This window comes from Pseudorasbora parva, chromosome 14, assembly GCF_024679245.1.
Source record: "Pseudorasbora parva isolate DD20220531a chromosome 14, ASM2467924v1, whole genome shotgun sequence".
NCBI classification, from domain to species: domain Eukaryota; kingdom Metazoa; phylum Chordata; class Actinopteri; order Cypriniformes; family Gobionidae; genus Pseudorasbora; species Pseudorasbora parva.
This window is the reverse complement of record NC_090185.1, coordinates 5,703,276-5,729,766: the sequence shown is the minus strand read 5'-3', so window position 1 is coordinate 5,729,766 and position 26,491 is coordinate 5,703,276. Positions and strand designations below refer to the sequence as shown.

Sequence of the window (26,491 nt, the reverse complement as noted above, 5' to 3'; positions counted from 1 at the left end):
GTGTGTCCCTTCCTTTAGTTTCCTTCTCTCCCGGGCGCGCTTTACACCAGGCCGGGCGGGCCTATGATGAGCGGATGTGAGACTCTGACGGCCTGCCAGGCCGGTGTGTGAGAGCGCCCCACCCTCAGGTTAGTGCGCCGAAGCATGCATGTTACATGAAGCGATGAGGCACTGAAGACAGCGGGTGAGTCCCCTTTTAGGGCAAACTTTGTTTGTTTTAGGGCAAACTTTTTTTTTCTTTCTTTTCAAAGCCGTATGTTTGGACTCTATGCTTCCCTGAAGGATGTTTTTTTTTTGCAAAAAATGTGTAACAATTGGAAAAGTTTGGGCCTGTAGTTCCCCTGTAAGGCGACTAGAACGATGTTTGTGATAAACACAGAGTGTATATGTAGGCTGTATGTTTGCTAGTGTAGCAACAGTAGTTTATAAGGCTGTTTCTCTTCTGGATATGTGTAATATGAGCAGTTGAGGCCACCGCACATGCCGCGGGCATGTAGCGGCGATGTAAACTGACGTACGTTCTCCTAGCGAACTTTTTTAGCCGTAGCCACCGTTGGGTAGCGTTAGCACCTCTGCTAGTGAAATATCTAGATGATTATGTGAGGTTAGGCTAGTGCATGAACTGCAGTAAGGTCTGTCCCAGCCCTCTTTAGGGCCTTCGTTTGTGGGATTATCAGACCGATGCTAGTGCATCAAGTTGGCCTAGGCTGTTGATGGGATGGCGGTGGCGTCTCGCGGTGGCATATCGCCCTGGCAGTTGCCCCGGGCTCCTGTTGGTAGTCCCGCAGGAGCTTTTATCCCTATCCGGCCTCCCTGCAGTTCAGGGTCGTCCGGCCAATGCCCACCCCCCTCGGAGAGCATGGGTTGGTAGGATGCTCCCCTGGAGCTGAAACACTGTCACGGCTGACGCCCTTGCGCGGACGATGGACCGCTGGACGACCAGATGGCCGCCCTGGAGGCAGGTGGCGTAAGTTGTACTCCTCTCGCTTTAGAGGGTCCAAGGCGTTTTATGCTGAGTGCACTGCTGTGGGCATTGTGTTTTAGGTCCACGCTGGTAGGCGCTGCCTGGGAGACTGCGCCGTCACAGAAGGCTTCTACGGGCCGCTGGGGCGGACCATCTATAGAAGGCCGGCTGGCGGGGAGACGCCAGCCGAGGCAGTCCGGGCAGTTAACTCTGGGTCAGGTGGTAGGCCTCAGTAGATCTCCCTGCTGGTGAGTTCCAGCAGAAACTGCAGCAGAAACCTTGTCAAAAGTAGGCCCCTTACGGCCTCCCTGGGGATGAGTCCCCAAGTAGTGACTGGATATCCAGTCCTCATCAGCCAGCAGACAGCCACTGTCAGCCCGACTTTGAGGGCTCGCTGAGTTTCAGCACGCCTCAGATGGCGTCCCCTGAGGGGGTGACCTAGGGTTCCGACCACTAGGTGACAGGATCTAGGCCGCTTTAGGCCTCCTGTAGGGTGAGCCCCGGTTCCCAGGTCCTGTAACAGTGTGCGTGGGTGCTAGCCAGGCAGCTAGCATGGTCTGCTATCAGGGGCAGGCCTCTTCTGGCCTTCCTAAGGTCGTTTCCCGGCCCTGTGGGGTTTCCGGTGGGATTTGCTATCGGATAAGCACCGTCTGTCACCAATCTAATAGGGGACTGCCATTCGGCAATAGGCCTCTCCAGGCTGCCCTAGAAGCCCGGACTATACGTGGGCATCAAACAGGCCTCCCTGGAGGCGAGCCCCGGGAACACAGTAACCTCCGACAGTTTGCACATTGGCTGACAGGTAGCAGGCCTCTCCAGGCCGCCTGAGGGTGAGCCCCCGAGCCGGGACGCTCGGTAGGCCAGTGTATTATGCTGTCAGGCCTTTCTGGGCCTCTTTGGGAAGGGATTCCCGGACCAGGTCTCGGTGACAAGCTAGCCATTAGCATAGGTGGCTTCTGGTGTTATGGCCTCATGGGCCCCCTGAGGAGCCAGCCACCTTCCTGCGGCTTTTAACAGCTAGAATCAACGGTGCCAGGTAGAGGTGCCTCTTGGCCTCCCTTGGGGGGGAAACGGTTCCCTTAAGCGGGAACGCATAACTGGCTTTGTGCTGACAGCTAGCGGTTGCCCGCCGGTGGGTCCCGGCCTTGGCTGGTATAACTCAATGGCAGGCTCATGCCCTAGCACGACGAGACTCCGTTTCTGCTGCGCAGTCCCTTCAGGAAAGGGACTGGCTAGCCTACAGCATGGTTTACCTACCAGGCTGGCTTAAGCGCTCCTCTCATTGAGGGTCGTCTGCGAGCTTACGGCCGCTTGAGTCTGATCAGACGGGCAGGCCCCCCTCGGGGCCTCCCGGTTAGATCAGTCCATAGGCCTTTTTTGGCCTCCTGAGCACCCCTGTAATAAATGTGTTCAGTAGATCCTAGGATTGAGCAGAAGAGACTCCCCTCGCTGGCAAGGGTAAGAAGCACTAAGCTGAGTACTGCTCTCCAGGCTTCCCGTCTCCAAGTTCTGGTCTGAGGAGGACATTGCCAGTTTGCAGTCCCTCAGTCTGGATGCTCATGAGTAAGAGCGATGTCCGGAGGCTCTGTTTTACAGACAGGGTTGGCCAAGCTGGGGTGTCCCACAGAAGTGATGCCAGGTGAGGCCTTCCTGGTGGCTTTCGGTGAAGGCTTTCCCGAATAAGTGACGGGCTGGGGCGCTCTCGGGTCCCCTAGCCACATTCCCTTAAGGGACTCCTTCCGTCGAAGTAGTAGGTCCCGGGCCTTCGAGCAAGCCGAGGGTAGGAAACCTCAGATAAAACTTAATAAGGTTCTCTCTTAGGCATATAGCTTGGGCTATGACCGTAGGGAATGATGTCACTGGCAGCCTGTGTGGCTAGAGGGGGTGTGGTTCAGACTTTCTTCGAACTCTTGTCCAGGCAGTTCCCACTGCCAGTAAGGGGCGTGCACTCCCCTCAGCATGGCGGCGTGGGTATATCGTTCCCCGTAGCGTCAGCTGACGCAGCTCGAGTTCCCTTTCGAAAGGGAACGTCCCCGGTTACGTATGTAACCTTAGTTCCCTGAGAACAGGGAGCGAGACGCTGCGTAAGATGGCCATGCTTCAAGGTGTGCCTGCCCACAGTCCCTTCAGACGAAGCGGATAGCGTCAAGCTGGGGCAACAGCCTTAGTCCTAATGGGTTGTTATCATAGCTATCAAAATCCAGTGTTCGGCATTTTGCGTACGTGAGTTTTTGTTGTAGATGTCTAAAAAAAAAAATGGTGTACTGTGCTAATTAATTGAGATTTCTTACAGCTCTTACAGGTTGTTGGCCTTGTCTGTTTCGTTGCTTCTATTACTCTCCCCTATTTTGTAAGTCGCTTTGGATAAAAGCGTCTGCTATATGATTAAATGTAAATGTAAATGTTGGCACGGTGCCCTTTTATACTTCCTGGTCGCACGGTGATGACATCACCAGCTGCCGACGGTCAGTAGGATTGTGATTTGATAGCAATTTCAGACACCTGTCACGCTGAAGGCGTTCCCCGTAGCGTCAGCTGACGCAGCGTCTCGTTCCCTGTTCTCAGGGAACTAAGGTTACATACGTAACCGGTGACGTTCATCATTAGTAATACATTAACTCATGATTATCTGTGCATTAATTAAGCATGAATTAATGCATATTAGTGCACCCTTATTGTAAAGTGTTACCAAAATAATTAAACTGTTATTTTGCTGTCAGATCAAATTAAATCTGATTAAATAAAGTAATATAAATATGAAGCTCAGATATTCAACAGCATTAGTCTGAGTGTGACATTAAACATTAAAGTAAAAGTGTTTTTAGTTATTGTTCCATATATAAATCTATTTCTCTTTTCATTCATCATCTTTTGTCTTTGTGCTGCTGCAGAATATCATAATCTTCACATTTAAATGAATAAAAGTATTTTAGTGAAGTTTCATCAAACCAATATCAAGTGATTTTAAAGCTTTATTTTGTGAAAAAAAAAAAACATTTTCAGAAGTGTTTGGTAGTGATCCTCTTCATCTAGTGGCCGTGAAAAGAGGAGATTCAGTCACTCTAGACTCTGATCTCACTGAAGTGAAGGATTATGATCTGATTCAGTGGAAGTTTAGATACACGTGGAGGTCTGGATATAATAACACTTTAATCGCGGAAATCAATAAACGGACCGACAGCTTCACTGTATATGATGATGATCTTGATGGGAGATTCAGAGACAGACTGAAGCTGGACAATCAAACTGGATCTCTGTCTTTGGTGAGTTAAATATCAGATTCTCCTGTTTTATATTTTAATCAGCACAAAGATTTAATTATTAATCCAAAATCTATTTTGCTTCTGTTGTTTAATGATGATATTCATGTAAAAAAAAAAATGTTTGTGTGTGTGTGTGTGTGTGTGTGTGTGTGTGTGTGTGTGTGTGTGTGTGTGTGTGTGTGTGTGTGTCTGTGTTTGATGATAAAGTTCAAATATCAGTGAATGAGGGAGATTCAGTCACTCTAGACTCTGATTTCACTGAACTGAAGGATGATCTGATTCAGTGGATGTTTGGAAACACTTTAATCGCTGAAATCATTAAACGGGCCGACAGCTTCACTGTATATGATGATGTTCTTGATGGGAGATTCAGAGACAGACTGAAGCTGGACAATCAAACTGGATCTCTGACCATCACAAACATCACAACTGAACATGCTGGAGATTATAGACTAGAGATCAACTGGAGACGGCGTTCTTACATTCGTGTCTATGGTGAGTTAAATATCAGTTTAAAATTGTTTTTTTTTTTTACGACTAGATCTAAAGAAGCATCTTATCATGACTAATTCCTTTTTTACATTAACATCAGGTTTATATTTCACTTTCTCTATCAGAGTTTTAAATGCTCTACTTTTGATCAGTTTTGGTTCCTCTCGATGTTTCTTCCTCGTCTGCTTGAATATCTTCACTCATCCTCATTTCTCTTTATTCTCTCATGTTTTCAGCTCGTCTGCAGTAACTCTTCAAACTGTTCTTCATCTTCATCATCATCATCATCATCATCTTAATTTGTGTTCTGAAGATAAACATGAGGGTAAATAATTTATGACAGAATGTAAATTTTTGGGTGAACTGTCCCTTTAATAACTGTGAAAACATGTTTAAAAGTCAAATATATTTAGAGGAAGATTTGATGGCACAATATATAGTAAATTGTTGATTTTGATATTTGGAATTAATTTTGGGTTTGTATGTTTCTTTGACTTGAATTTTTATTGTAGTTGATTAATGTAGTTTTGTATTTTTTACTTGTTGGGACCCCAGTAAGAGTAGCCACTGCCTATTTTTTCTTTCAGTCAGTTGTTTTGCATTGGTGTTTTAAAGTAAGAACAGTGTTGTAGTAAAATTTTTGCACATCTCTTAATAACTGACAAACTTCTTCCCATAACTCTGTCTTAAAAAGACAGCGAAGTCTTATTTCCTCTACCTGTTCAATAGGCACACTCTTTACAGACAGACAGATATAACTTCGGCTTACATTTGATCCAAACACAATGCTTTTGGTTTTTGTCAAGTTTAAAACCAACTTATTATTCCATACCCATTTTATGACCATTGCAATTGTTCACCCAAAGCAGAGACAATTGCTTAATTGCTGGTAAATGAAATGGTGCATCATCTGCATTCATGATTGTCCTTGCACACAAAACAAGAGGAATATATGTATATTTAAAACACAAAACCTAATAATGGTCCCATGTCGCTTATTTTGTAATTTCACTGTCATGTTTCATTTCCTGGTCTTGTCATGTGCTTCCCCAGTCTCATGTGTTATGTTCCTATTGGTTGGTTTAGTTATCTGTCATATTCTGATTGGTTCTCTTGTTTCATGTGTCTTGTTCTCATTTTGTTTTTTTGTCATATGATCCTAATAGACCTGTATATATAGCCATCTCTTTTCCATTGTCTCTTGTTGGATATGATCCCCTGCACCATTATTGGTGAGTTCCATGGTTCTTGTTCATGTCAAGTCAATGTTTATTTGTCTGTTTAATAAACTGTTTGGGTTAATCTACGCTCGCCTCCAGTGGACTTCTGTTACTTTATAAATCTATAAAATAGACATTGTCTCCTATTAGACAGATAGCTTTCAAAGACATTTCAGTTTGTCCAGTATTAATTTATGATACAATACATATAAAGGCTTTTTTTTCTCTCTGGTTAAAGAGACGTTAGGTCACACACACAAAAAAAATTCTAAGCCTCGTTTCAGTTATAGCTTACATAGAGTAGAGTTAAGCTATGATGATTATTGTATAAGCTCATCATAAATTGATCATACATTGATACAGGCCTTGACACTTCTCTATTTCTTAAGAAGAAAAGACCAAGGTAAACTCAGATGCTTTAACTAGAGTTTCAAAAGAGTTACTGTACTCAGATTTGCCATAATAGCAAGGTCTGCAATCCAACAAAACAGATCTTGTTATAAACTCAAGTATTTGAGACTCTGAAGCTTAAGATGGCGATGCGCATTGATGCAGCGGCTCGAGGCTCCCAGCTACTTTGCACCTTTTTGTGTTTATGTATTTTTTATCTTGTCTTTTTCTGACACACTCATGCATAAGCAAGTCAATCTACAACCGTCAAAAATCGATAGGCATCGGTTTCTAAGCGAAAATGGAAATGGTAAGAAAGCAGATGTCCGGCAGCCCTGATAGCCCGGCAGCCTCACCGACCCCCGCTACATCCTATCTTCCTCATGAATGCTAGATCTCTGGCAAACAATATGGATGAGCTGTGGTCATTTATCACTTGCAATCATCTGATTTGTGAGTCTTGTAGTTGGTTGTTAGTGAAACTTTTTTACACCCGCAAATCCCGATGCTACAGTGGAGCTAGCGGGCCGCACCATTCGCCGCCATGACCAAACCGAAGCCTCCGGTAAGATCAGAGGAGGTGGACTTTGTGTTTATGTATTTGAAGATTGGTGCTTAGACAGTAGAGTAATCGACACCTACTGCTCACTGGACCTAGAGGCCATGTCTGTACAATGCCGTCCCTTCTATCTATCACGGGAGCTAACGGTAGCCATTGTGACTGTTGTTTACATCCATCCAAATGCCAGCATTAGCCGGCACTCAGCCAGCTTCAGCAATGATAACAAAACAACAGAGGGCTCATCCGGATGGCATTCACATCATCGCGGGGGACTTTAATAAAGCATGCCTTAAAACTGTTCTCCGCAAATTTCATCAGCACGTTAAGTGTGCTACTAGGGGAGAAAATACATTAGATCATGTTTACTCCAATATTAAACATGCCTACAGAGCGTCCCCTTCCCCCACCTTGGACAATCAAAGCAGTTCTCCCTACTCCTCTTCCAGGCCTATACCTCCCTCAGGAGGCAAATAAAATCAGCCACACTGACCATCACAACATGGCCTGAAAATGCGCTCATCCAGCTGCAAGATTGCTTTGCCTGCATGGATTGGAGTATTTTTGAAGATCAGGACCTGGACACGCACACCGAGTCTGTCCTTTTCTACATCAAGTGGTGTATTGAAAATGTCACAGCGGATAGATGCATCCGGATCTTCCCAAACAGGAAGCCCTGGATGACAAGTGAAGTCCAGACCCTGATCAGAGCTCGTAACTCGACATTTAGGGCGGAAGACAGAGCTCTCTACAGCAGGGCTATTCAAATCTTACCCTGGAGGGCCAATGCGCTGCAGAGTTTAGCTCCAACCTTAATCAAACACACCTAAACATGCTAATCAATGTCTTCAGGATCATTAGAAAATCACAGGTGGGTTTGTTTGATCAGGATTGGAGCTAAACTCTGCAGCGCATTGGCCCTCCAGGGTAAGATTTGAATAGCCCTGCTCTACACTACTGCCAGAACTGACCTGAGGAGAGGCATTAAACAAGCCAAGGATTCCTATAGAGGAAAATAGAGGGACATTTGATTGATAAAAACCCACAACAGATGTGGAGGGGCATCCAGGCCTTAACCAACTACAAAGGCCGCCCCCCTCCTACATCCTCTAGCAGCAGCACCCTGGCAGAGAAGTTAAACTGCTTTTTTTGCCCGGTTCAAGACCACCACCACCACACACCTGCAGTCACTGTGTCCCCCCTGTCTCCAGAACTCCACCTCTCTCTCAGAAGCATAAGGTGAGGAAGAACTTGAGAGCAGTGAACCCCAGGAAAACTGCTGGTCCCGACGGCATCTCTGGAGCGGTGGTTAAAGGGTTAGTCCACCCAAAAATGAAATTCATGTCATTAATGACTCGCCCTAATGTCGTTTCACATCCCTAAGACCTCTGTTCATTTTCAGACACAGTTTAAGATTTTATATTTAGTACAAGAGCGTATGCAAGTGTATGCACACTATACTGTCCATGTCCAGAAAGGGAATAAAAACATAATCAGTTAATGAGAATTTCTTGAAGCATCGAAAATACATTTTGGTCCAAAAATAACAAAAACTATGACTTTATTCAGTTTTTTCTTCTCTTCCGGGTTTGTTTTCAACCCTCAATAAAGATTCGAATGGTTATGAATCAGCGTATTGTTCATGATTTGGATCGCTAACGTCACATGATTTCAGCAGTTTGGCAGTTTGACACGCGATCTGAATCATGAATCAATACATGAGAAAAAAAAATACTGATTTTATCCTCATATCTTTTTTCTGTGGAGAATAAAAAACGCATTATAATCAGGCAGTGAAAGCATGCAATCTTAAAGTCATGCGCAAGAGTTCATCTTAATTCTCCTAAACATCCAGCAGAAGCTGTTTATCCACCCAACAGATCAAACCACATTTCTCTGCAGATAACACAAAGAAAAAAAACACTGCAACATCCATTTTGACACCGAACCCAGTGAATAAAATTTATGTTTGCTTATATTATTAAAATACAACATTCATCTGTGAATGTTAATGAGAAAACACAGTAACCTGTAAATGTAATGGTTCATTTTTAGAGGAGTTTGCATGTGGTTACCAGAAAGATTTGGTGTTTGGGAAATCTGATGAGGAGTAGAGTAGAGTAGGGTAGAGTAGAGTAGAGTAGAGTAGAGTAGAGTAGAGTAGAGTAGGGTATAGTAGGGTAGGGTAGAGTAGAGTAGAGAAGGGTAGGGTAGAGTAGAGTAGAGTAGGGTAGGGTATAGTAGGGTAGGGTAGGGTAGGGTAGGGTAGGGTAGGGTAGGGTAGGGTAGGGTAGAGTAGAGTAGAGTAGGGTAGGGTAGGGCAGAGTAGAGTAAGGTAGGGTAGAGGAGAGTAGGGTAGAGTAGATTAGGGTAGGGTAGGGTAGGGTAGGGTAGGGTAGGGTAGGGTAGGGTAGAGTAGAGTGGCCTCTATTGTCATTGCACTGTGGAAGTACCACGAAATTTAGGGTAATCCCACAAAGCCACCCTTGCACCACACAGAAAATAAAAACATAATATACATAAAACATAATAAAAAGTTTAAAATCTTAAGTGTCTATAGTTTTATCAAAGTGCAGGTAGGGGGAGGTGAACTGATTTGTCTTCTCTTCAGAGGAAACTGGAGGTGGAGGCTTATGTATGCGAGTGTCCTTGGGTTCATCAGCCTGCTGGTGTGAGATTTGGTTGACCTGTTTGATCAAACAGGGGTAGGCAGAGTGTGAGGGGTCACTTGTAAAGGCCTTGGTTCTCCTGAGGCAGCAGGATATGGAGATTTTTTCCAGGCTGGGCAAAGGGCAGCCAGTGATCTTTTGGGCAGTGTCCTCAGCCTTGGAACCTGCGTACCACACACTGAAGCAGTGTTAGTACGCCCAACACAGCGGAGTGATAGAAAGCCAGTAGTAGCTTCTTGTCCAGATTGTTCTTCCTGAGGACACGCAAGAAGTGTAGCCACTGCTGAGCTTTCTTAACCAGGGTCCTGATGTTGTAGGTCCAGGAATGGTCAGCAGAAATGTGGGTGGCCAGAAACCTGAAAGTGTCAGGTAATAATGTGGTTGGGTTAGTTGGAGAACACTTGTAGGGCGTACAGCAGAGGGCTTAAAACGCAGCCTTGAGGGGAACCAATGCTGAGTATTATTGTGGAAGAGTGGTGAGGGCAGAGTCTCACAGATTGTTGGCGGCTCGACAGAAAGTTTTAATCCAGATGCAGGTAGGGAAGGGGATCTGTAGCCGTATCAGTTTACTGTAAAGAATGTCCGGAATGATTTTATTAAACACTGCGCTGTAATCCACAAAGAGCATCCTCACATAACTCTTCTTGTTTTCCAGGTGGCTCAGCGCTGTGTGGAGTGTGAGGGCGATGGCATCTGTAGGCCAACAGGTGGGGGTCGAAGGAGGGAGGGAGGCGCTCTCTGATGTGCTAGGAGACTGATCGCTCCAGGCATTTCATGATTTCAGACGTCAGAGCAATGGGTCATCCTCATTTAGGCTTTTTAGGAATAGGGATGATGGTAGAAGCCTTCAGACATATGGGGAAGGTGGCATGTGTCAGGGAAAGATTGGAAACTATGGAAAATTTATTATTTCAATAATCTGATATTTGTAAGTTCTCAGCTTACTGGTATGCATGTAAACACACCCAGCACCCAGCAGGCAGCAGTTGTGGGGCAGCAGTGGCTCTGTGGTTCATGTAAGTTGTCTGCAAACTGGAAGGTTGGTGGTTCAATCCCCGGTTCCACCTGACCAAGTGTCAAGTGTCAAGTGACACCTCTGGGTTTAAAAAGAGTCTGCGTTTGTGATATATGTCCTTATTTCATGCAACATGCTAGCTCGCTCTGTCTGGATGCATTTAAATCTGCTCTAAGTTTGTGTTTTTGTCACCTATCACTCATGCGCACTTCAATAAGCCGACAGAAAGCAGGTTAATGTGTTTACATGCTGCGCAAAATCGGGGTAAGAGTCAAAAAACAGACAACTAACCTCAACTGGGTTTTTGTTCATTAATATTTGTCCTTCGATAAAGAGTAGGAACCCCGGCATCCTGGCCAAATTTGCCCATTGGCCTCTGTCCATTAAGGCCTCCTAATCCCCATATCCTGCTTGGCTTAATCACTGTGTCTCCTTTCCACCAATCAGCTGGTGTGCGGTGAGCGTTCTGGCGCAATATGGCTGCCCTCGCATCATCCAGGTGGGTGCTGCACATTGGTGGTGGTTTGAGGAGATTCCCCCCTTCAATGTAAAGCGCTTTGAGTGCTTAGAAAAGTGCTATAGAAATGTAATTAATTATTATTATTATTAAGTGCTCCTGTCATCGGTGTATGAACCGGTGAATGTGAGGCAAAATGTAAAGTGCTTTGGATGGCCATAGCGTCTGTTGAAAGTGCTATATAAATGCATGTCACGTTTTATAGGTCTGTGCCCAGATAGCAAGCATGTTTGGGCCACATGTGGGTATTATCTGGCACATATGGCCCAGATATGGCATGGCTGAACAGATATGGGCCAGAATGTGACCATATTTGTTTTGCCATAACTTTAAAATCAAAAATCGAACGAGTCATTGATTGATGATTTAAAACTCCGGACTAGTTTTCTTGCATGCGTCAGTTTTTAACGCGCGTGTATTATATCTCTAGATCAATAATTATCAAAAACACCATATTCTAAACCTAACCTTATAGGCTAAAGTCAAAGTAAACAGCTGTATACATTGTTAATTGAAACACTAATATATCCCCTTTACAGGAATTCTTCAGGTGTTCCTCTTTGGACTGATCATGTGTGGAAAGGGAACAATATAGAGCAACACAAAGAAAGTAAGAAAAATGCCTGCATGAGGTAGAGGAAGATGAGTACCAGGACAAGGGAGAAGATGAGTACCAGGGCAAGGGCGAGGAGTGAGAGTGAGGAGTGGAGCGATGGTGAGAAGTGGGATGAGGGCGAGGAGTGGGATAAGGGCAAGGAGTGGGGCGAGGGTGTGGAGTGAGAGTGAGGAGTGGACCGATGGTGAGGAGTGGGATGAGGGCAAGGAGTGGGACAAGGGTGTGGAGTGGGGCAAGGAGTGGGACGAGGGTGAGGAGTGGGACTAAGGTGAGGAGTGGGACAAGAGTGAGGGCGAGATTGAGGAGTGGGACAAGGACGAGGGAAAGGAGTTTTTTAAAAATGCTTGAACTTCTTTTACACACAAGCTCATTCAAGACCAAAACAATGGATTTTTAATGCCAAATGATTTTCCTATGATTTAGGGCATTGTGGGCAATTTTGAAAAACCTGTTGGCGAGCCAAAATCAGGCCTAAAATCGGGCAGTGTGAACTCACCATTAGCATCAGTTCTGGCAGGTCACGTTAGTCAAGTTCTCATCGGCTGACAGCTGATCCACATCTACCTATAGGAATACAACAATTTCACTGCATTCCTATATATATATATATATATATATATATATATATATATATATATATATATATATATATATATAATTTCAGTCAGGACCACTTAGAGAATTAAATTTATTGACAATCTTTGATTTGGCGAAAGGCTTAGGCTCAAAGATGCTCGTGCTGCCATACTAGTCAGCTCGAGATACATCCTTGAAGCAGAATCCCCCCAGCCTTCATAATAACCAAAAGTTTCTTAGCATATGTTACAGAAAATATAAATGGTAACAATAAGAGTTCTACACAGAATCCAATACTCGATAATGAAGATACTAGGAGGTGAAGGGGTGGAGGTGGGTGTAAATGTCTGTGCGACAGACTGAGGAACATGAGTTTGAATGAGCTTAAATACTATAATTGATTAGAATAGGTGGAGTAACAAATCAGCTAAGTGCAGTGGTGGAATGTAACGAAGTACAAATACTTCGTTACTTTACTTAAGTACATTTTTCACGTATCTGTACTTTACTTAAGTAGAATAAATAGTGCATACTTTTTACTTTTACTTCCTTACATTTTGCAGCAATTATTATACTTTCTACTCCACTACATTTCTACAACGTTTCGTTACATTTTCGTTACATTTTCTGATCAGTTTCAGGGCTCGAGATTAAGGCTTGCCCGGATAATAATATATAACGTTATAGGCTAATGAATTGACGGTTGTGCTGTTGAGGCTCGCACCGCCTCTCGAGGAGAAATGGAAACAAATCAGCCCCGCCCACACAAAGAAACTCAGTAACATACTGCATTAAAAATTCAAAATGTTTAGTTTTTATATTTTATAACAGTTAAAAAAACATCACATGACATGACCAACGAGTGTAGTTTTCCTGAATACCATCACGACAGAAAATGTGACACTGATTTCATTTGACAGTTCCATAAACAATTAATTAACATCAAGTCACTTACATTTTTTTGATTGCTTTATTGCTTTTGTTCTATTTCAGCAGCGAAAATATTTCCAAGATCAGATTTCCACATCCGAACCATAACGAACTGCACAGCAACAGTGCGTTACTGAATCAAAGATTCAATGCCCTATTCATAAACGACTGCCTCATTTATGAACGAATCAGCCGTTTGAACGAATCGACTCAAAGACTCTCTCATAAGGATACACCTGCCGCCATCTACTGGTGGTTTAGTTAACTTTTTTTAGTTAAAACAATCTCAGAGCATTATTGAGTGCAGTTGTAATTTTTCAGTGTTAATTATTTAATTTGATTGGTAACAACCCTATTGTATCTTATTCTAATTTAATTTATTAATCAAATTTAAGAATATAACGGGGAAAGCTGAAGCAAAGCCTATGTTTAATTAGAGTTGGGGAAAATGTCCTTTATAAAAGGTAAAAATATCATAAATATGAAGATTTAAATACATCAAAGTTGATGAGAATGTTGCTTCAGAAAAATGACATTTAACTTTGCAGATAACCAGAATTGTAAGTCTAAATGTAAACTAGGCAACAGATGGTAAGAACAATTACATTAACCCAAAACTAACTCAATTAAAATGCCACCGCTCATACTGTTTTCTTCTTTTTAATTATTAGAATTAGATATTAAGAGAATACATTTTTATGCAAGTACTTTTACTTTTAATACTTAAAGTGCATTTAAAATCAGGTACTTTTTACTTAAGTAGGGTTGTCATTGTAGTACTTCTACTTTTACTAAAGTAAATATATTTCTGGTTACTTGTACTTTTACTTTTACTTAAGTACTGAGATTCAGTACTTCCTCCACCACAGGCTGAGTGTCAGCTGATAACGTTTAGCGATCAGTGTTCTGCCTGAACTACGCTTGAATTCCATTCGATCACTCAAGCTCCATTTCAGTCAGGACCACTTAGAGAATTACATTTATTGACAATCTTTGATTTGGCAAAAGGCTTAGGCTCAAAGATGCTTGTGCTGCCATACTAGGCAGCTCGAGATACATCCTTGAAGCAGAATCCCCCAACACAATAACGTTGTTGAATTCTTTGTGTCAGATTGCGTAACTACTAAAGACAGCGTGTCTAAGAGGAGCGCGGCTCCTGAAATCATTGGAGGTAGCGTACCTCAAAAGGGTAGGGAACGCCCCTTGACTAATGTCAGAATCTGATCATGCGTGATCAGAGGAATAGAGAAGCCAGACTATACTTGATACATAGGACACTCTGAATTTATTTACAAACCCCCAACAAACATGAGACTTAAAATTACCAACGAGCGTTGCATGCGGGAAAATTCCTGAAGCATAAGAATGGAGAGATAAAGTTGTATGTTGCTGGTTCTCAATCGCTTGTAGCCTTACAGCCATGTTAGATGAGGCATTTTGAATTGCCGATAGGGCAACTCAAAGGCTGTAAATGTCTGTGTGACGGACTGTTGAATTCTATGCTTTGGATTGCGTAACTCCTAAAGACAGCGTGTCTAAGAGGAGCGCGGCTCCTGAAATCATTGGAGGTAGCGTAACTCAAAGGGGAAGGGAACGCGGTTCCTTGATTAATTTCAGAATCTGATCATGCGTGATCAGAGGAATAGAGAAGCCAGACTATACTTGATACATGGACACTCTGAATTTGTTAACAAACCCCCAACACACTTATGTGAGACTTAACATTACTTTATACTTTACTTTACTTTATTTATAAAAGGACCATGTACAATTTTTAACATAAATGTTTCCATTTCATGTATTGTACCGGATTTAGCTCAAAGCTAATTTTCACCTGCAGTCCTTTGGCAGGTCAACATAAACAATAAAATAACATACCCAATACATATATACACAAATACAAACAATTAAACAGCAACCATGTCAATGTTTACAAAGCTGATTACATTCTAAAAAAGATTTCAACTGCATTTTAAAAATTCCAATAGATTTAAACCCTTTTATACCTTCTGGCAAAGCATTCCAGTTAGTCGTAGCTTTCACAGCAAAAGACGAGAGTCCAAAAGCAGAACGACGAAAAGGAAAAGCACAATTCCTCATAGATGATCTAGTAGATCTTTCAGAAATATTAGGACGGAAACCAACAAAATCACTGAGAACCGAAGGAGCCAAACCATTTACAATTATATAAACCATACACAATTTTTAAAAAGCACAATTTTCAAAACTCAATCATTTATATTTCTTCAAAATGCTACAATGATGAAAATGTTTAGGTTTTTTATCGAAAGTTTTCAAAGTTTGTTTATATAGGGATTTTAAAGGCTTCACCAGCTTGACCCCAACATGTGAGACAATACGAAATATGAGAAAGTATTGTGGCATGCATAAAAGTGTTGGCTACATCAACAGAAAGACAATGTCTAATTTGTCTGAAATTTGCTAAATTACATTTAATATTCCTCACCATTTTCTTTACATGTTTTTTAAAGCTAAGATTTGAATCCAATATTACACCAAGATAATTGAACTCATTGACTAACTCTATCTTTTCACCATTTATACAAATATCCACTGGTGTTTGGACCTTTGTTTTTGAAAAAAAAACATTCCTTTAGTTTTACCAATATTCAACTTCAAACATGATTTCTCCATGTGTAATTCGTTCCATGGAAACATGTAGCTTTTCAGCTGCTAGCTCTGCGGTTTTTGCATGCGTAAAAATAACAGTGTCATCAGCATACATTTGCACTTGTATCCCATCACACTGAAGCGGGAGATCATTTACGTAAAGACTGAATAATAAGGGGCCTAATACTGATCCTTGGGGTACACCCATGTATAATGCAAATTACTAGACTTAACCCCTTTAATTTTTACACAGTGTTCTCTGTTTGATAAATACGAGGATATCCATGCTAGGGCATCAGATGAAAAGTGGAAATAGATAATTTTGAAAGTAGAATTTCATGATTAACGGTATTAAAGGCTTTACGCAGATCTAAAAATATGGCACCAACTAATCCCCCTTTGTCAATTTTAGATTGCTCTTAAATGTAATGTAGCTGTTTCAGCAGAACAATTAGCTCTAAAACCAAACTGCATACAGTGTAACCCAGATTTCACTGTTTTCAGATAGGATGTCAGTTGTTCAAAAACAATCTTTTCTGCAACCTTTGAGAGTACTGGTAATATACTTATCGGTCTATAATTACTAACTTCATGATGATCTCCAGATTTAAAAATAGGAGTAACAACAGCTTGTTTCCATGCATTGGGAAATGACAAATGAATTAAATGAGTAATAATAGGAGTTAAAATATCTTTATGAGTTTTTACAAACATAGTATCCAATTGATGGACATCTTTACATTTTGAATTTTGTAATGAACTATTAAAAATAGTAGCAATTGCATAATTATCTTCAACGGTCTTTCCCTTAACTCGTAGCTTAAAATCTTCTTTAAAAGTTGGCTCCCTCCAAAAAAGCATGTTTACATTTTTCCAAATTAGCTTTCAATGCATAGAAAATAGTTATTGTGCGCACACAAATCAAAATAACGGCTTTATCCACCAAGTTACTGACATATGGTCACATTTTCTGTCGTTGCCAATAGAGTTCAATGGAGCTTTCAGCTGTTGTTGACTAACAATGATTCTGGGAAATGCCCCATGTTGTCCATTTCTGGAAATACACTTCACCAACTGGAACATTTTCACTTAAGGGTGTACTCACTTTTGTTTGCAGAGGTTTAGACATTAATGGCTGTGTGTTGAGTTATTTTGAGGGGATGGCAAATTTACACCTTTGTCCAAGCTGTACACTCACTACTTTACATTGTAGCAAAGTGTCCTTTCTTCAGTGTTGTCCAATGAAAAGAGATAATACAAAATTTACAAAAAAAATGTGAGGGGTGTACTCACTTTTGTGAGATACTGTATATGCATGTTGAATTATATATAGAATAGAGTTGAACAAGAGGAGCAAAAGAAGCCAATATAAGGAACGACGTCAGTAAATAAGTCCTGGAGCAAAACATGATCTGCGTTTTGGACCGTACATGGAATGGCGATTTTGAGTGACCTGATTACCACATAGTCTCAGTGAGCTTTTTTATTTACATTCTACATATACACAGGATTATTTAAGCATTTTCACACTTTTGGAAAACATTTTTCTGCTTGATTTACACTGGTTTTGACTTGAACTTTGTTCACTGTGTGTCTCATCTGAACTTTGCCAGTTTTAAGTTTGAAAATGTAAGATCAACAAAAGCTTATTGATTTTCATGATGTAAAAGAGGATGGACGTCTGAGAGTAAACTGTGATAGAGGTCAGGGGAGGATTCACACTCAACCAGATAAATATCAGATCAATCTGAGTCAAGATTAGATGAGATCAATCTTTCAGACATTTGAAGAGTCACTATCGTGGGCTTTTCAGTGAACTGATGAAGAAAATGTTTCTCAGATTAGTTTTGCTCTGTTCGTGTTTGTGGCGTCTGGATGGTGAGTTTTAAATGTGTTTTTATGGCTTCAGTTGTTTCTGTTCTGGTATCATGTGATAAATTACTGGTTAAATGAGTTAGAGAAGATTAACATTCACTGTTAGTGTCAGCAACGGTGGCTGTAGTGAAGCGCACGACTCAGGAAATAACTCAAAGAACAGTCTTTACTCTAATAATCCACACAATACACAGGAGAATCATGGGGAGAAACACAAGCACGTAACGTAGACGATACCGGACGATGAGCTGAACAGAACTCAGGGTTTAAATAACAGGGAGATCATGGGAAGTTTTTTTGCCAGGTGTCTTTATTAATTATATGATGAACTAATTGATTAAGTAATATGTAATTGTGGTTATGGGTTTTGAATTAATTTTGAATTAATTAATAGTCATGTGCCCCAACATGTAAAGTCATAACATAATGATACCTTTATAAATCATTAGCTAATGATGAATTAAAGCAGACGACTGGAAGCTGAAATGCATGGCTTTGACCCCTTGTGGTAATTAACACGTTAATTTAAAATTTTAGTTAATATAATGTTATTAAGGAATTAATACATTATGAAACATTTAACTAATAACAATTTAATGATTATTTAATCTATTAATGATGATGAATCTTCATTAGTTGCTGATGCAGTAATCATTAATAAATTGGTTCATCATTAGTAATACATTAACTCATGATTATCTGTGCATGAATTAATGCATATTAGTGCACCCTTATAGTAAAGTGTTACCGAAATAATTAAACTGTTATTTTACTGTCAGATCAAATTAAATCTCATTAAATTAATTAATATAAATATGAAGCTCAGATATTCGACAGCATTAGTCTGAGTGTGACGTTAAACATTAAAGTAAAAGTGTCTTTAGTTATTGTTCCATATATAAATCTATTTCTCTTTTCATTCATTATCTTTTGTCTTTGTGCTGCTGCAGAATATCATAATCTTCACATTTAAATGAATAAAAGTATTTTAGTGAAGCTTCATCAAACCAATATCAAGTAATTTTAAAGCTTTATTCTGTGAAAAAAACATTTCAGAAGTGTTTGGTAGAGATCCTATTCATCTAGTGGCCGTGAAAAGAGGAGATTCAGTCACTCTAGACTCTGATCTCACTGAAGTGAAGGATTATGATCTGATTCAGTGGAGGTTTAGATACACTTTAATCGCTGAAATCAATAAACGGACCGACAGCTTCACTGTATATGATGATGATCTTGATGGGAGATTCAGAGACAGACTGAAGCTGGACAATCAAACTGGATCTCTGACCATCACAGACACCAGACCTGAACATGCTGGAGGTTATGAGGTACAGATGAGCGGTGTGTGGGTTGAATTCCTTCTCACTGTCATTGGTGAGTTCAAAAACATTTACACCTGTTTTTTAATGACAAAAGTGAAAATTTATACAACATTTTACTACTTCTTTGTTTTATGATATTATTTAAAATGTAAATGTTAAACAATTTAATGTAATAAACCATTATAATCTGTTTATCTTTATTTCTGTTTGTTCTGTGTGTTTGATGATTCAGTGTCAGTGAACAGAGGAGATTCAGTCACTCTAGACTCTGGTCTCACTCAAATAGAGGATGATGATCTGATTCAGTGGATGTTTGGAAACACTTTAATCGCTGAAATCAGTAATCGGGCCGACAGCTTCACTGTATATGATGAAGTTCTTGATGGGAGATTCAGAGACAGACTGAAGCTGGACAATCAAACTGGATCTCTGACCATCACAAATATCACAACTGAACATGATGGAGAATATAGACTAGAGATCAACCGGAGATGGCGATCTTACATTTGTGTCTATGGTGAGTTAAATTTCAGTTAAATATTTTTTTTTTTTTTTTTTTAACTAGATCTAAAGAAGCATCTTATCGTGACTAATTCCTTTTTTACATTAACATCAGGTTTATATTTCACTTTCTCTATCAGAGTTTTAAATGCTCTACTTTTGATCAGTTTTGGTTCCTCTCGATGTTTCTTCCTCGTCTGCTTGAATATCTTCACTCATCCTCATTTCTCTTTATTCTCTCATGTTTTCAGCTCGTCTGCCTGTTCCTGTCATCAGCAGTAACTCTTCAAACTGTTCATCATCTTCATCATCATCATCATCATCATCATCATCCTCATCCTCATCCTCATCCTCATCATCATCATCATCCTCATCCTCATCATCATCATATCTTAATTTGTGTTCTGAAGATAAACATGAGGGTAAATAATTTATGACAGAATGTTAATTTTTTGGGTGAACTGTCCCTTTAATAACTGTGAAAACATGTTTAAAAGTCAAATATATTTAGAGGAAGCTTTAATGGCACAATATTTCTGATTACATTGTTGATTTTGATATTTTGAATGAATTTTGGGTTTGTATGTTTCATTGACTTGTAGTTGATTAATGTAGTTTTGTATTTTTTACTTGTTGGGACCCCAGTAAGAGTAGCCACTGCCTGTTTTATCTTTCAGTCAGTTGTTTTGCATTGGTGTTTGAAAAAGTAAGAACAGTGTTGTGGTCATGGGCGTTGCTAGGCCCTTTTTAGGCGTCATTGGTCTGTCACCGCTCGTCAATATCAAAATATTTGATAAAACCAATCAAATCATAGTAGGCGGGCTTTATGGTCACACAGAAACTGCTGAGGCTGAGCGCAAATTTTAGCAGCGCAACTCGACGTCAAAGTAAGATAAATGTAAGCAGCTAAACTAAACATTCATGTTTGACAGCTGCTGCTTTAAGTCAGAAATGTTAAACAAAAGAAAAAAATATTTTGGCAAATGTAAGAAACTTTTGTCTAATTTCGCCATTTTTAACTGGAAATATGCCTATGTTGATTCATGTAGGCCTTAACGAACAAGAATTATTAACAAAGCCATTTTCATCAGATTAGGCATAAGATTAATAATGAATGTGTATATATTTTAAATTAATAATTCTATTTGTAACATTCAGTAAATAAAATAAAAAAATCAGCTTTTTCCAGCCTGTATTGGGCATTAGTAATGAATGTGTTCATATTGTGAATTTAATTAATAAACTTTAATAAACAGTAAATTAACGTGTCTAAGAAAATTATTCATGAAACACACACACATATATATATATATATATATATATATATATATATATATATATATATATATATCATTTTGTCAATATGTAAACCGTATGCTTACTTTATTCACTGACAAAAAGAGAGATATGGACATAAGACATTATCTATTTTTTTGGCCTTCAGAACATCTTGAAATGCATGTAGATCATAGAAATCAAAATTTTCTCAGGGGAGCATGCCCCCGAACCACCCTTAAATTTGGGATCTTTAAACCTGACTTACATTATTGGGTATGATTAATACATGTACAGTCAGTAGCCATGCAGTAATGTGTTAATATTTGCTTTATAAGTAATGTTAAACAGCCAATATCTTCTGGGTATGCATGTTTGTAAGCTATTAGTTAATAGCGCAATTTTGGACCTTTGGATAGTGTTACCATTTTTTCTACAGGCCTATCCTTCACTGGGGGCTGAGCCCCCCTAAAATGAAAATCCTAGAAACGCCCCTGGTTGTGTCACAATTCATCAGTGTGAGTGCTCGTGATCACCACCAGAGGGCACTCCACCACGGACTGTCACTCCATCACAAACTACATTACCCATAATCCTTTCCCCGGACTCATTACACTTACTGTTTACACCTGTGTCTCATCACCTCATTACCTCTGCCTATATATGCCTGGTTTTCTCTGTCATTCATTGCGAAGTCTTGTTTAGTGTCACAACTGTATTTCTGAGCGTTTCCCTGTTTTCATGTATCTTGGTCTTTGATTTCTTGCCTTCTCTGTGGATTACCCTTTTGCCTGTTCATTCTGTTTTGTTTGCCTTTTCGGACTGCTTTCCTGTGTATGACATTTGCGTGTTTTATGGACTACGACTTTGGATTACCCTTCAATTAATACTGCGTTTGGATCTCCAACCTTCTGTCTCAGAGCAGTTCGTTACAGGTTGTAGTAATTTTTGCACATCTCTTAATAACTGACAAACTTCTTCCCATAACTCTGTCTTGAAAAGACAGCGAAGTCTTATTTCCTCTACCTGTTCAATAGGCACACTCTTTACAGACAGACAGATATAACTTCGGCTTACCTTTGATCCAAACACAAACTTTTGGTTTTTGTCAAGTTTAAAACCAACTTATTATTCCATACCCACTTTATGACCATTGTAATTGTTCATCCAAAGCAGAGACAATTGCTTAATTGCTGGTAAATGTAATAGTGCATCATCTGCATTCATGATTGTCCTTGCACACAAAACAAGATGAATATATATATATATATATATATATATATATATATATATATATATATATATATATATATAAAACATAATAATGGTCCCATGTCTCTTATTTTGTAATTTCACTGTCATGTTTCATTTCCTGGTCTTGTCATGTGCTTCCCCAGTCTCATGTGTTATGTTCCTATTGGTTGGTTTAGTTATCTGTCATATTCTGATTGGTTCCCTTGTTTCATGTGTCTTGTTCTCATTTAGTTTTTTTGTCATATGATCCTAATAGACCTGTATATATAGCCATCTCTTTTCCATTGTCTCTTGTTGAATATGATCCCCTGCACCATTATTGGTGAGTTCCATGGTTCTTGTTCATGTCAAGTCAATGTTTATTTGTCTGTTTAATAAACTGTTTGGGTTAATCTACGCTCTCCTCCAGTGGACTTCTGTTACAGACTTTATAAATCTATAAAATAGACATTGTCTCCTATTAGACAGATAGCTTTCAAAGACATTTCAGTTTGTCCAGTATTAATTTGATACAATACTTATAAAGGCTTTTTTTTTCTTTGTTTGAAGAGACGTTGGGTCACACACAAAAATAATTCTAAGCCTCGTTTCAGTTATAGCTTACATAGAGTAGAGTTAAGCTATGATGATTATTGTATAAGCTCATCATAAATTGATCATACATTGATACAGGCCTTGACACTTCTCTATTTCTTAAGAAGAAAAGACCAAGGTAAACTCAGATGTTTGAAACTAGAGTTTCAAAAGAGTTACTGTACTCAGATTGCCATAATAGCAAGGTCTGCAATCCAACAAAACAGATCTTGTTATAAACTCAAGTATTTGAGACTCCGAAGCTTAAGATGGCGATGCGCATTGATGCAGCGGCTTGAGGCTCCCAGCTACTTTGCACCTTTTTGTGTTTATGTATTTTTTATCTTGTCTTTTTCTGACACGCTCATGCATAAGCAAGTCAATCTACAACCGTCAAAAATCGATAGGCATCGGTTTCTATGCGAAAATGGAAATGGTAAGAAAGCAGATGTCCGGCAGCCCTGATAGCCCGGCAGCCTCACCGACCCCCGCTACATCCTATCTTCCTCATGAATGCTAGATCTCTGGCAAACAAGATGGATGAGCTGTGGTCATATATCACTTGCAATCATCTGATTTGTGAGTCTTGTAGTTGGTTGTTAGTGAAACTTGGTTACACCTGCAAATCCCGATGCTACAGTGGAGCTAGCGGGCCGCACCATTCGCCGCCATGACCAAACCGAAGCCTCCGGTAAGGTCAGAGGAGGTGGACTTTGTGTTTATGTATTTGAAGATTGGTGCTTAGACAGTAGAGTAATCGACACCTACTGCTCACCGGACCTAGAGGCCATGTCTGTACAATGCCGTCCCTTCTATCTATCACGGGAGCTAACGGTAGCCATTGTGACTGTTGTTTACATCCATCCAAATGCCAGCATTAGCCGGCACTCAGCCAGCTTCAGCAATGATAACAAAACAACAGAGGGCTCATCCGGATGGCATTCACATCATCGCGGGGGACTTTAATAAAGCATGCCTTAAAACTGTTCTCCGCAAATTCCATCAGCACGTTAAGTGTGCTACTAGGGGAGAAAATACATTAGATCATGTTTACTCCAATATTAAACATGCCTACAGAGCGTTAGGGTTAGGGTTACTGCTCGCAAAGAGTCATTGTGGGTGTAGGTTTTTATAGATGAGATAGGCGGAGATAATTCAATCAGGAGATGAGTGGCCCTCTGTTCCTATTGAAAGCCCCCACTTCTTTGTGACTCAAACAAAGATGGGTGATTTATTAAGAGCCGTTCTTTCTTTCTTTTCCCGGACAGTGTATAGTTTCATTTTGATGATTTTGTCTCATATTTAAGCACCGAAATCGTCGCCGTTGGGTGTCTGCGATTCCAATGATACCATGAACGACAGTATTGACATTCGAGAATGCAGAGATACAGAATTTACAGTTACTAGCCTACAGAAGTTGATTTTACATGCAGTAAACATCCAAGTTACTTCAAAACATCATATAAAACATTGTATCATCACAATACATATATTTGGTACATTGAAGAGGTAATTTAATCTAAAAGTCCATATATTGCTGATCTGTGTGTTCTCAGAGCAGTTTCTCTGTGTGTGTGTGTGTGTGTGTGTGTGTGTGTGTGTGTGTGTGTGTGTGTGTGTGTGTGTATGGGTCAGAGGTCGAAAGCAGGGGGGTTGTTTGGATGACGTGTATGCTGCAACCCAAAAAGGCCTGAGGTGTCCAGGACTTTAACACACATAATCCTTTCTTTGGGGATTATAATGTGGCACCTCATCAGTTAATTAGTAGTATAGTTGCAGTACAAGGGACTTCTGTAGGGTGATTATATCATCCCAGGATACGTGATTATCTGAGCTCTGGTCATTCGGTCATATGGTTAATTATTAACTCACTACCATCTCCCATTGTCGCTACTTCTCAATGGTTCATCCAGCTGGTATAAAGGTTGAGCAAACATATTTTTTTTAGATCAGAGTTAAGTTGGGTCAACTAAAAAATAACAATTAAAACAACTTTGAAGAGGGAAATTCAGTAAATGTAAAACAAATCTATGGAACTAGTTGCTAAATAATAATTAGTTGAAGTCACATGATTTAGTTTTTTTACCGTGAGGGTTTAATTCTCAATTTTTAAGTATATTTTCATTACAGCAGATGCACCATTGGGAAAGAGAGGTTATCAGCGAAATGTTATTATTGAACAAGTATATAAGGCCATTAGCTTAAAAATTATCAGAGTGAATATCCACGCCGGGGACAAATTAAACAAACTGATTTCCCAGAACTATTCTGACGTGTTTCCAAAGCTAACTATGGTCACATGTTCTGTCGTTGCCAATAGAGTTCAATGGAGCTTTCAGCTGTTGTTGACTAAGGGTGCTTTCACATCTCTAGCTCGGTTCATTTGGTCCGAACCAAGGGCAAACAATTATAAATTGTTGCATTTTTCAGCTTTTTTGGTTCCTTTTCACACCACACTGATTGCTTTGGTCCAAACCAGTTGAAACGAACCAAAACGCAGGCACATGACAACATCCACATCACTCATTGGCCATGGCGTATTTCCTAAACTGCTTTTCTAATGGTCAGAATTTACGTATGGAAAAATGCCAACAGAAGAGGCAAAGCCAGCAAACTATAATAACACTATGGAGAGACGACTGCGCGGGCCAGTTTTGTCCCTGGCCATAATCTACTACACTGTGTGTATTTACCACAGTATGCAAACAAAACATTTCTATAATGAAGTGCGGATGCGACATGAAAACAACGTTCTAATGCACTGCAGACGGCGAACGCGCATCGCTCGTCACTTCAAGAGGAGGCGTGCATTAATTATTAACTCATCTTCCGAAAATATTGCCAACGATCTATCAGGTAATAATATCATGCACACAATGTCAGCGCAGCTAACTACGGCAGCTGGTTCAGTCCAAAAATGATCAGTACTTTTGCAGTTGGTTCTGTTGGAGGTCGGATCACGTTCTCACCACAAACAAAGCGCTCCAGAGTTCGTTTGAAATCGTACCGAGACCAGCTCTTCAAGGAGGTCTCGGTACGCTTGTTTGGTCCGCTTTTGGTGTGCACCCGAGTGCGATTGCTGCTTTCAGACCTGACCAAACGAACCGCACCAAAGAGGGAAACGAATTCTAGTACGATTCAACCGAACTAAATGAGGCAGGTGTGAAAGCACCCTAACAATGATTCTGGGAAATGCCCCCTGTTGTCCATTTCTGGAAATACACTTCACCAACTGGAACATTTTCACTTAAGGGTGTACTCACTTTTGTTTGCAGAGGTTTAGACATTAATGGCTGTGTGTTGAGTTATTTTGAGGGGATGGCAAATTTACACCTTTGTCCAAGCTGTACACTCACTACTTTACATTGTAGCAAAGTGTCCTTTCTTCAGTGTTGTCCCAAGAAAAGAGATAATACAATATTTACAAAAAATGTGAGGGGTGTACTCACTTTTGTGAGATACACATGTTGAATCATTTAGAATAGAGACTAAAGAAAAAAGAAACCACCGGACGTAGCTTGCAGACAGGGCTGGACTGGTAATCTGACATACCAGGCATTTTCCTGGTGGGCCGATACAAGGTTATTTATTTATTTATTTTTTGTCACTGACTCGCCCATCATGCAGCGACAGCAGCCCTGTGGTTTGTCTTCTGAATTGACAGGCCAAAGTGAGAAAGACCTCCCCTCCATATGAGGCACTTTTTTCTATTACATTTTTTATTTGAGCGCATGGAACTGCAAAAGGCGTATATCCGCGCAACACAGCCGCTGACGAACGTACACTGTGTTTCTGCTGCTCTATAAAGTGATGAACGGCACTTTGACTCTGAATTTTGTTTTACATTAC

The 26,491-nt window shown here is 40.4% G+C and overlaps 1 protein-coding gene across 3 annotated transcripts in view; it reads left to right on the top strand.

The window, feature by feature from the left end:
* Window positions 1–20,800, top strand: part of LOC137039949 (uncharacterized) — a 36,808-nt gene extending 16,008 nt beyond the window's left edge. Inside the window, exons 1-4 of one of the 3 annotated variants that reach the window (XM_067415308.1) lie at window positions 17,564–17,720; window positions 18,774–19,091; window positions 19,272–19,556; window positions 19,792–20,800. In XM_067415308.1, coding sequence (XP_067271409.1) covers window positions 17,663–17,720; window positions 18,774–19,091; window positions 19,272–19,556; window positions 19,792–19,970 — 840 coding nt within the window. In that variant the 5' untranslated portion in view covers window positions 17,564–17,662 and the 3' untranslated portion in view covers window positions 19,971–20,800. Of the gene's footprint in view, window positions 1–17,563; window positions 17,721–18,773; window positions 19,092–19,271; window positions 19,557–19,791 lie in introns of those variants that run through there. The other 2 variants (XM_067415305.1, XM_067415304.1) reach the window with 2 other exon arrangements.
* The last annotated feature ends 5,691 nt before the right edge of the window (window positions 20,801–26,491 follow it).